The 12,498-nt window shown below is 36.1% G+C and overlaps 1 protein-coding gene across 1 annotated transcript in view; it reads right to left on the bottom strand.

Annotated features, from left to right (window-relative positions):
* Positions 1 to 12,498, bottom strand: part of LOC132267323 (uridylate kinase PUMPKIN, chloroplastic) — a 31,969-nt gene that overhangs the window by 1,019 nt on the left and 18,452 nt on the right. The window contains exons 4-5 of the mRNA XM_059768469.1: positions 1,161 to 1,252; positions 111 to 337 (exon numbers count right to left, since the gene is read on the bottom strand). Of these exons, the coding sequence (XP_059624452.1) occupies positions 111 to 337; positions 1,161 to 1,252 (319 nt within the window). The remainder of the gene's footprint in view (positions 1 to 110; positions 338 to 1,160; positions 1,253 to 12,498) is intronic.

Below are 12,498 nucleotides of genomic sequence, written 5' to 3'. Positions count from 1 at the left end.
TTAGAAAAAAATATGGGTTGGTAAAATATTCAGGTACAGTTCGCATATTTAAAATTCAGGCACATCCCCGAATCTCTAGGTACAGTATATAGCATCCGAAAAGGACTTACTCTCTGCACAACGAAGGGCTGCAGCAGTATCTGTTGTGAAGAATGGATTTCCAGTTCCAGCTGCAAAAATCACAACCCTACCTTTCTCTAAATGCCTAACAGCCCTTCTACGTATGTATGGTTCAGCAACTTCAGACATGCGAAATGCAGTCTGGACTCGTGTTGGGATGCCAATGCTCTCCATTGTCGCTTGCAGAAATATAGCATTCATAACAGTTGCCAACATCCTGAATAATAGGGTAATGCAATTAGAGAGGTGAAGAAGCAATTTGAATGGCAGCCATCTTCATAATTAGACAACGCTCAATTTTGAGAGAAGGATAATGTCGACTGTCTAACAACTAGTTACACACCAAGCCCTCCCTTGTCTCCTCCCACCGTCCACACAAAAAATAAATAAATAAAAAGGAGTACATTTTGCAAGGAGGTACCACTCAAGCTTTAAATAACACATGCACAAAGCCAAACATATAGATAAAATCAACTTCCCCACTACAACCAGCCATCCCCTTTCCTCCCCCACCCTCGAAAAGAAAAACTTCTGCAAGTTATCATTCCAGCTCAAAATTACATACCCAATGCAGGCTATACCCAAAAAGAAAGGACAATTATAAAGTTCTATATATAGCAGGAGGATCGGGAAGCAATTATTCAAACACTTGCAAGCTGCAGGATTTTACATCTTTTATATTTTTTAGCAGCATTTCAGGTTCCAACCTCCAGCATGTACCAAAAGATCCAACTGACTATTTATAATCTTAATTAGCAAATAACTCTTCACATTTTTGCCCTTGGAGACTGGGTAGTGTGATCTCTCTCTCTCTCTCTCTCTCTCTCTCTCTCTATCTCTCTCTCTCTCTCTCTCTATATATATATATATATATATAAATAGGAAGAGAGACATATAGAATTCAATCCTATGCAAACCAACCCATTACGCATTAGAATATGACTTGCAACATGGTAAAGCCTTCTATAAGCAGCAAACCAGCATAAATAACCAATAATAGTTCATAACAGGATAGCTTTAAATCAAAATAAGATGAATACCCAATGTAATCAGCAGAAGAACGATCAAGACCGCTACTTCCAGCCCAAGACGATCCACGAAAGATATTTCCCCCACCGACGACAATTGCAACCTGAAACATTTTCCAACTATGTTCAGTTACTATATTTGAACACTAAAAAAGAAGCTTCCAATTCTTGAGTTAATAGATTTTACTTCATTTTATGATTATTGTGACAAAAATTCCATGAAGTTTTGAAATACATGAGTTAATACAATAATGCAGAGAATGATGCGGCTAGAACCCCAAATTATTAAACCACTTAATCTGAACAATTTTAGAGCCACGACCTACAATGTTACTTCTCCCTTTCTCCTGAATATGAATTGCCTTTCACTTAACTTCATTCTAGAACCTCATGCAAATAATTTATAATCTTCCCCGTTAATCCCCATAGTCCAAGTTGTTTTGAACACTGAATAACGCGTAAATTATAAATTTGTCACTATATTCAAAAACATATATAAACGTGCAGGAATTGCCAATATAACATCATCATCATCATCCTTGAGTTAATCTCATATTAATGGAGTCGGACACATTTTTTCTTTTTCCGTTCTTTTCTATTAATAGTCACCTCTCCATTACATTCAACCTTTTTAAAATCATTTCTAGTCATTTTATCACTTTTTTTTTATAAGTAATAATTAAAAACTTCATTAGAATTTTATCCCATGTTAACTTTGGTCGCCCCCTTGCACCCTACCTTATATCCAAATTAATCTCCCTCTTCTCACCAGAACATGTACCGGTCTTCTTTGGATATGTCCATACCACCTAAGTCTTCATCCCACCCCCCAAAAGCTCAATACTTTGGCAAACCTTCTTGTTCCAGGCATATGAACCAGATACATTAAGGTTTCATTCTGTCAGCCCGGTTTAGAAAGTGATAATAGTAAGAATAAATAAGAAAGAGAAGAGCTAAAATTCAGGAAAAGAAGCTTTATGGGAGAAAGGATGAAATCTATGTTTGTATCTGTTGGTTGGGAAGGTTCAGGTACGTTAATTGAGGAGGAATTTTATATTTGTTCAAAAGATTTACCTTCATAAACTGACTTGATTGATGCAACTTGGATATGAACCATATAAAATAATCGGCTTGATAAATTTTCGATACAAAAATATCTTTTAATTTATTTGTTATTCATTTATTGCATAAAATCCCACTAGCTTGACTCCATTTTGTCTAACCTGCTCAAATTCTACTAGGAGGGATTGGTGTGAGATCCATTGCTGATATTCAGAAAGCTTTTGCTTGCTCTATGGTGTGGGACCTGCTTCAAAGGAAAGACACCCTAGGGGTGGGCTGCTATTATAACACTTACATGAAGAATGCATCCTATTGGAATGCTATTCCTCATACTTGTCAGCCTGCTGTGTGGAAGCGTCTTTTATCTGTAAGGGACACCATGTGAGATCATACTTCCTATAAAATTGGCTCTCAGTCCAATTTAAGTCTGTTTCATGATCCTTGGTGCAATGGCCTTACTCTTTTGCAGAGATTTGGTCATGGGGTTGTCAGATGGTTTCCTTTCCCTAGGGATGCTACTCTGCAGGTGCCAATACATGATAGAGTGTTAGGGAAATGGATATTTTACAAAATATAAGAGGGCTTTTCAACAAAAGAACTTGATCCATCTCTAGGAGCTTCTTTTACACAAGAAGAAGATGATGAAAACTTGAGGTTTAGGAAACTTACATAGAGGTTTGAGAAAAGCTCAAAACAATCCACCAAAGTGAAGACTATCACTTATAGAAGCTTGATCTAGAATATCTAAGCCACCTCTTTCCTTGAATATGGATTTGCCTTTAGGAATCACCTATATGCCTCCATGAAACCCTTGGAAGACTTATAGCTTGTGGGAGCCTCCTTTAGATGAGAGAACAAACCCTAATATTCTAGAGAGAGATATTTTTCTTTCACACATTAATGGTGCCCAAAAAGCTAACTAATGAATACAAAGTCATCATGTATATATAGCCACATGGTGTGTCAAAAGTAATTTTCAATCTCTAATAATTAAAGTGCTATCTCCAATCTAATGGGTCTTCCAATATCAAGTTGAGCTATAGGTGAGAATCCTTTGGGCTTACTATTTTCTTAACTCCAATGAATTAATAATTGATCCGGTCCATTATACCATGGACCCAATTCAATTAATTAATAAATTAATTTCTACTCCACTAAAAGAAATTAATTAACCTCCAATTAAATAGTAAATAACCGCCAAGTGAATGTTGCACTTTGACCCCTCTATGCATAATTAGCTATCGGATAATTGTAACCATCAATCCGACCGCACATTTAATTTATTTATTTTGACTCCTTGATTATTTCTCGACTTGATCACAATACAACATTTGTTTGACAAAAATAACAATTTAGTAAATAAATACATAAAAAACATTTTGTCTAAAACACACAAAGACCTTTGAATTTACTTTATGATCAACCATAATCAATACAAAATAAATATAAGTAGCTACGATGCAAATATTGAGAATATAACTCTCTAACTATTAATTACATAACTACCCAAAGTGCCGGTCATTGGATCCTGAAGATTCCTCCGAACAAATTAAAGTAATAACTAATTAATAAAAGAATCTATACTTCTTTCATGTTTGAGAGTCAAATGTCATGACGATGATTGGGAGCAATTGCATATGACTGCTCTCACAATATATCTCAACCTATCACGGATCCGGTTCAAATCTTAGTTAATTAAGAGTCCATCCTTAATTACCAACTACGAACTATTTATAATTGTTATTTACGTTCTAGTATTGATCGTCATCACATACATATAAATATCTCTTACAACCTAAGAAGCACGGACACTCCAAAATAGGCAAAGAATCCGTGTCCGGCACATATCTGACACGGACACGCTTCGGCCACGCCCCGACACGTGTCGTACAAGCCAAAAAAAGTGTCTGAAATTTTTTATTTTTTTAAAATTTTCGGACACGGCACGGACACTCCGCGGACACGCGTCCGACACGCCAGGGGTGTGTGTCTGACACGCGTGTCTTATTTTCGAGGGTCTAAAAGATAATTTTTAAAAGAAAGTTGGGTTAAAGTATAAACATATAAAATTATTTAACAATTTTTACTTATGTGGTCAGAACATAATAATTTTAAACTTTCAAGGTTAATATGTAATTTTAAACAAAAGAAATAGATATTTAAGGCTAGTCATTACACTATTACAAGATGAGATTCAAAGGACGTCTGGATTGCTCTCTCAAAGTGACGAAGCTCTGCAACTTCCTGCTACCGATTAAAGGCGACTCCCTCCAGCCTCCAGGTCAGTCTCTCTCTATCTCTCTCCTCTTCCTCCTCTTTTCTTTGTTTTTTTTCATTTTCCGTTTTCAAAACCCTAGATTCTTTCTTCTTCTTTTCTCTCTCTCTTTTTTTTTTTCCCCCCCTTTTTCACTAACCCCAATTTCTTTCTTTTTCTTTGTTTTATTTTTTTTCATTTTTCACAAACCAAATTCTTTCTTCTTTTTTTTTTTTTTTTTTTGCCTTTTTCACTAACCCCAATTTCTTTCTTCTTCTTCTTCTCTGTTGTTTTTTTTTTTTTTCATTTTTCACAAACCCGTCTTTCTTTCTTTCTTCTTCTCTGGTGTTTTTCCTTTTTCACAGACCTTAATTTCTTTCTTCTTCTTCTTCTCTGTTGTATTTATTCTTGCTTTAATTTCAGTTGGTATGACTTATTGACCCGTAAATGAATAGGATTTCATCTTTGATTTAATTTCAGCTGTTGCATATGACTTGTGAATCTATGATCAAATAGGAATTTATTCATTCTTTGCTGACTGTTCTTTCTTTGCTGACTGCTGTAAGTATGGATTTCTTTTCTTTTCTTTTTATGTCCAGGGAATTAGACATGTCATTGTCTACATCAGTTGCTAGTAGTACTCCTCAATTCAAACAAGATGAGAACAAACCACTTTGGAACTATGTCACACAATTAGAAAAAATTGGAGGTGGAGGAAATTTTTTATTCAAATGCCACTTTTGTAATAACGAATTCAGGGGGTCTTATACAAGAGTTAAAGCCCACTTGTTGTAGAACACTGGTATGGGTATTCGCATATGCCCAAAAGTCACATCTCAGAATATTGCAGAAATGCAAAAAGCAATCGAAGAAGCCGAATTGAGAATTAAAAATTCTAAACCAAAAAAAGTTCCTTTGCCGCCGTCTAGTGCATCATTTGGGTGGTACTATTAGTCTCACTCAAGAGGCTTATGTACCAAAGAAAATAAAGGCAAGTGGGGGTGCCATTGAGAAGGCACTTAATAATGAGGCTCGGGGACAATTGCACTCAAAGATTGCTAGGATGTTTTATTCGGCAAGATTGCTGTTTCATCTAGCAAGAAACCCGTATTATGTGAGTTCATACAACTATGCTGCAAATAATCCTATGTCAGGTTATTTGCCTCCGAGTTATAATCTATTGAGAACCACTCTACTTCAAAAAGAAAAGGCAAATATTGATAGATTATTGCAACCAATTAGGGGTACATGGAAGGCAAAGGGTGTTAGCATTGCAAGTGATGGTTGGAGTGATCCACAAAGAAGGCTTTTAATTAATTTTATGGCTGTGACAGAAGGTGGTCCCATGTTTTTGAAAGCTGTTGATTGTTCCGGTGGAATTAAAGACAAGTTTTTCATTCCCAATTTGTTGAAGGAAGTCATAAATGAGGTTGGCCCCCAAAATGTGATCCAAGTAATTCCAGACAATGCCCTAAATTGCAAGGCCGCTGGACAACTAATTGAAGGGCAATTCCCTCACATTGTTTGGACACCTTGTGTGGTCCATACTCTTAATCTTGCCCTCAAAAATATTTGTGTTGCAAAAAACGTGGAAAAGAATGAAACTGCATATGCAGAGTGTGGTTGGATTCTTGATTATGTTGATGAGGTTACAATAATAAAGAATTTCATCATGAAACATTCAATGAGATTAGCTATTTTCAATGAGTTTGTTAGCTTAAAGTTGCTTTCGGTTGCGGAAACACGCTTTGCTTCTGTTATTGTGATGATCAAAAGATTTAAACTTATAAAAGGTGGTCTCCAAGCAATGGTCATAAGTGACAAGTGGACTTGCTATAGGGAGGATGATGTAAGAAAGGCCGATTATGTGAGAGAGAAGCTATTGGATGAACAATGGTGGGGAAAGATTGATTATATCCTTTCCTTTACTTCACCTATTTATGACATGCTAAGGGCTTGTGATACCGATAAGCCTTGTCTTCACTTAGTTTATGATATGTGGGATACAATGATTGAAAAAGTGAAGATGGCAATATATAGGTATGAAAGAAAACGACAAAGTGAAAGTTCTTCCTTTTATGAAGTGGTGCATGGGATACTTGTAGCGCGTTGGAACAAGAACAATACTACGCTTCATTGCTTGGCAGATTCACTAAATCCAAGGTAAATCATTAGATATTAATTTGTAAACTAAAGAAGTTTTAATCTTAGTTTAGAATTAAGGAAATTAAATTATGAATTAAATGCATTCTCTTATTTATTTTAGGTACTATAGTGATGTGTGGCTTAGTGAAGACCGAAGTCGAGTCCCACCACACAAGGATTTAGAGGTCTCACAAGAGAGAACAAGGTGCCTTAAAAAATACTTTAGTGACCCACAAGAGTGTTCAAAAGTCCAATTGGAGTATGCTAATTTTTCATCAAACTCGGGGGAATTTGGGGAGAGTGATTCTATATGTGATAGATATACCATGGATCCTAAAAGTTGGTGGGTTGTGCATGGTTCATATGCCCCCTTGCTTCAAGAGTTAGCATTGAAGTTGCTTGTCCAACCTTCTTCCTCCTCATGTTGTGAGAGGAACCGGAGTACTTATTCTTTTATTCACTCATTGAGAAGGAACAAGATGGCGCCACAACGGGCTGAAGATTTGGTTTTCATTCATAGTAATCTCCGTCTTCTGTCAAGGAGAACCCCACAGTACAATGAAGGACGAACTAAGATGTGGGATATTGGAGGAGATGCATTTGATTCATTTGGTGATGTTGGGGTGCTTGAGGTTGCAAACCTCTCACTTGATGAGCCGGAATTAGAGGCGGTATTATTTACCGATGATGGAAGTGTTAATAATGATGAGATTCATCGACAATTGATGATGAACAACAATAGATGAATGCTGATATGTTCTTTTTTTTGTTTTGGACTATCCTTTTGGTATTGTAAATGGTAAAGTCCTAAGTCAAATGACGGATGGGAATAGATGATAGTACACTGACTTGTTTTTGTATCTTTTTTGGGGACTAGTCTTTAAGTTTTTGTGAATGCTAAGTGCTAACAGTACAGTCCTGAATGTTAAACAATCATGAATGTTAATAGTCCTTTCTGTCTATGCTTTTGTATTTGGAGTAAAGTTGCAATGATGATTAAATGATATTAGTTATTATTCTAATGTCTTGTTTTTTATTTGGTTTTATAACTCTGCAACATTGTTCTTTTATAGTTTATTAGTTATGAGTTATGATTTGTGTATTTTTTTCCATTGTGAGGTTGATGAAAAATAGTAACACTCAGTAATTTTTAAAGTACTATATATATATATATATACACACACACTATTCGCCGTATCCCCGCCGTGTCCGTGTCCTAATTTTTTTAGATTTGCCGTATCGTGTCGTATTCGTGTCCTGTATCCGTATCCGTGCTTCTTAGCTTACAACTAAGTGGACATATTCAATTCCATCATGAATCGAAAAACATAATACATTAGCATTCAGCAATTTTATAATACATAAATGTCATTTCTCATTAAGATCCGAGTAAGAATTCGCTATGCTAGGGCATACAAATCCTAACAGGGAGATGAGACTTAAATTACTTATGTGAGGATTACATGCAGCAGGTTAAGGGATATATTTCCAATCCGAACATTTACGATGGCATTGATTGTCTACAGTGGGATGGTGGTGCTTTCTCTTATAAAAGAACATGGAGCAGGTGTACGCATGCTCTAGTCCCTTGGAGAAGTTTATGTTGGAATAAGGGGAGACCTAGGTGCTGTTTCATAGCTTGTCTAATTATTCAAGACAAGCATCCCTCCATGTTTAATCTGCTGAAGAAGGGGTTGATAAGTGCTCAAATATTGCACATTTTAGCACTTAAGTTAGGGTATTTTAATCCTTTCATCTATCTTACTTTCCCGTTTTAGTTCTAATTTGTGTTTTTGTCTATTTCAGGTCAATAAGGTTCAAAGAGGCTAAAAAGGGTCTATTACAGCCTTTAGGAAGTCAAACTGAGTCTTGGTGAGAAGCTATAGCAAAAGGAGGCTGAAGTTGAAAATTTCCTGTTTGATGGTTCCAGCTTGGATCGATCGATGGTTCCAGCCTGGATCGATCGATGGTTCCAACCTGATGTGTGATCGATCACATTGTTGGTTGGATCAATCAAACTGTTCGCAGAAGTTCCAAAAAAAGCAGATCTAAAGCTCATTTCGAACCAACTCGGGCTGTGCTTGAAAGGGGAGATCCTTAAGCCGAGTTCTGACCTATTTGGGCTCAAAAAGCCTTGTATAAATGAGGGATTGAACCATTTTTGTAGGGAGATTCATATTTTACATTGTAATTTTTATATTTTCATTAGCTTTCTCTCTCTAGAAAGGTTAGAAATTAGGATTAGAAGAAAAGGGGGAAGTGAAGGCACAAGGGTTTGAAGAACATCTACACACTCTCTCTCTAAAGAGCTTCAAAGAAGAAGAAGATGATGATGATGCCATGCTTAGAGGAGGACCTTGTTGACACCTTTGACCACCTCTACCACCATGGGCTAGATCTTCACTTAGGGCTTGGATAAGCTCCAAGTCTTATGTAATCTAAACCCTTGTATTTCTATTTTTGGGGATTTATATATATTGTTGTAATTAGTGGTTAGCCTTGTGATTGTTGATTTAATTTTTCCTAATGATTCTCTATTTTAATTACATGTTGTCTTATGTGTGATTATTTGGGAATTGATCTCTACGCTAGATTCTCTATGTTGGTTGCATGTCTATGTGTGATTAATTAAGGATTTAGTGATGGCTAAGCATGGTTTTCATTGAATGGGTTTGTAAATTAATTTGATGGATTATGCTTACAATTGATGGGTTGTTCTAGAATTTAATTAATGTTTTGCAGGTAAGTAGACAATCTATGCTTGATTTGATACTCCATACTTATTATTGCAAATTCCATGATTCTCTATATTGATGTGAGCTCTCATTAGATACATTTGTTAACTAATCAGTGTTATTAAGGCACCTACAGGCGCACCTTATGCGCCTCATGCTAGCCCAGACGCAACGACCTTCACTAGGCGCGCGCCTGGGTTGCGCCTTGGATATTTTAAGAGGCGCGCTTCATATATTCTGTGCTCCTTTTATAATTTGTTTGTGTGTTTTCTTTGATGTATTACGTGTACTTTGTGTTTGCTTGTTTACTTTATATTATTATATATATATGGTTACAGCTTTTGGAAACTGAAAGTACAAAATGGAAACTTAAAGTACAAAATGAAAATTTGTCTTCTTGTGACTTAGCAACCCATTGTCTCCCAATAGTCAACAAAACAAATCAGTCAAGAGCAAAGGCTGCAGCAGAAATAAAGAAGTGAGGGAGTGGGAAAGAGAAGAGAAGAGAGAGAAGAGAGAAAGAAAGAGAGAGAGAGAAGAGAAGAGAAGAGGAGAGGGCTACCAGTTGCCTCCATCCGGCCAGGAATCACCGAATCAACTTAACAGGTCAGTTTTGTGTTTTTTTTTTTTTTTTTCCTTCTCCAGTTCTCCTCTTCTCTCTCTCTCTTCATTTGCTCTAATCTCTATATCTCGCCTTTTTTTTTTTTTTTTAAGTCTCTTTTTTTCTTCTTCTCTATTTCTCTGATTTTCTTCTTTCTTTTTCTGGGTCTCTAGTAGACTGGTATATTTTTTTTTTTCAGGGTCTCTTATTTTTTTTCTTCTATCTTTTTCTCCGTATCTGTTTTTTTTTTTTTTTTTCTTCTTTCTTTTTCTCCATCTCTGTTTCTGTTCTTCTGGTTCTCTTTTTTTCTTCCTCCTTTCTATATATCTGGTTTTGTGTTTTTCTAGCTCTTTCTTTTTCTGGGTCTCTTTTATTTTTTTTTCTTCTATCTTTTTCTCCATCTCTGTGTTTGTTCTTGTGGGTCTCTGTTTTTTTTTCTTCTTTCTTTTTCTTCATCTACACCTCTCCCGTGTCTTGCTATATATATATATATATATATATATATTTTTTTTTCTCTCTGGCCTGTATTTTTTTTTCTCGTTGTATTTTTTCCCATCATTTTCAACTTCTTGGTTGGTTGGTTGGTTAGAATAATGGATGAAGATGTAGATGCCGAAAATGAGTTAGTGTTTGAAGATGACTCTTTGACATGGGGTGCAGTTGCTAGAGCTACTGGGGCTGGAGAGTCCAGCCATAATTTAAGATCAAGATAAGCTCCAAGGGCAACAAAGAGGACAACACCTTCATGCTCGTCTTCACTACGAATCATAGATGATGACGAGGTAAACTCTGAGGACACAAAAGAGGAAGAAGATGCTGAGAGTTACAAATCTTTTGATGGGGACGATGATGAGACTATGTTGTTTGGTGAAGAGGATGATATTTAGGTCCCTTAAGATTGTTTGGTAACTTTGGTTTTAGGAGTCCTTGTCAAAACTCAAAACTGAAACTGATATTTTGTTTCTTGGTTTATAGATTTGGTAGGCTACTAAGTATTGACTATGATACTTTATAGATTTGGTAGGCTACTAAGTATCTTTTGATGGATCTATTTTGGAGTCAAATGATAGCTTTTGCTTAAGACATCAAGTATAAATTTATAATATATGGTTAATTGGTTTATGTTTTACTTTTTTTGAATCTTTCTTATGAATAAATAGCTTTATTAGTTTAATTGTTCTATTTTTCTAGTTGCTTTATTGGTTTAATTGTGATATATTTAGACTAATTTAGTGTTTTTATTATTGGATGTTCATTGTTTAATTGTGTTATTTTTGCTAAGAATTATTGTTTTAAAATTTTACTTGTGCGCCTCACATCACTCAGGCTGGCGTCTCGCCGTGCGCCTCGCGCCTAAGCTCCAAGGGACCTTTAGTGCCTCGATGCGCCTTGGGCTTTTAATAACTATGTAACTAATTGATGGATTATGCCTTTGTCTTGGTGGGTTGTTGTACACTTAGTTTACTTGTTAGTTAGGTAAACAATTCAAACTTGCATTAGATAGTCCACACTTTTTACATGCAAATTGTGTTTATGTTCGTGGCCACATCTAGATTGCAACCATGTATTCCCCATTAATGGAAATCAAGTAGTTAATTATACGAGCTTAGTGGTGATTCCAACACCCTTAAACCTCTCTTCATATCTCTTAAATCCCTATCTCTCATTAGTTTAGTTTACTTGCATTTTAATTACATTGCACATTAGTGTAATCAACCAACCCAACCCTCCTTTGCAATCAGTTGATACATTAGAGTCAAAATTAAATTCCAACACGTATAATCTCTTGGGACAATCCCTTCTCACTCATACTACATAGAATAGGTGTTAAGCGGTTTATAAATTTAAAGTATGATGCCCACTTGACACTAATGTCCAAACTCAAAGTGTTGTGCATTATTTTGTGCACATGCTCGGGTCGCATCAGGGGCTTAAGCTGGCTGCTGTGTGCTCATTCTGTCATGATGGTAGTGATTCAAGAGACAAATTGTTAGTTACCTGTTCTTTTGCTAAGACTGTTTGAACCTGGTTTGCAGACTTGATGGGTTGGACACTTCCTGTGTGTAATTCTTTTGCTCAGTTGCTAGACTGGTTTATGCAGAATACAAGGGTGGATACTAGCAGGGCTAGATTCACAAAACTGGTTTTCACTGCTGTTTTATGGGCTTTATGGGGGGAGAGGTGAGATATCATCAGGGCACAGTTAGATCTGCTGTGGAGGTTGCTAGAACCACTTGGTTTCAAGTGATTGACGCTGATGGGTTTAGATTGCTGGATGCTTTGGGTTGTATGTAGTAGGAGCATGGGGTGGGTTTCATTTTGCAATGTACTGGAAATGGTATTTTTCTGTTATGTCTGATTTTGTAATGTAGGGGAATGCCCCCACTGATCCCTTTGTACTGATTGCCAAATCTTTTGAGGTCAATACAATACCTGCTTATGAAAAAAAAAATGGTCACTGTGAATAATCTTTTGGTTTGGAAGCATGTGATCAATATAATATCAATATCCAGGTCTTTACTAAATTTACATTCCATATAATTCATTTTAGTC

The sequence above is a fragment of the Cornus florida genome, unplaced genomic scaffold, assembly GCF_030987335.1.
Source record: "Cornus florida cultivar Cherokee Brave unplaced genomic scaffold, ASM3098733v1 CherokeeBrave_3.0.0_Hap2_Chr07, whole genome shotgun sequence".
Lineage (NCBI taxonomy): Eukaryota > Viridiplantae > Streptophyta > Magnoliopsida > Cornales > Cornaceae > Cornus > Cornus florida.
The sequence above is the reverse complement of the archived record's forward strand: the minus strand, read 5'-3'. Positions and strand labels throughout refer to the sequence as shown.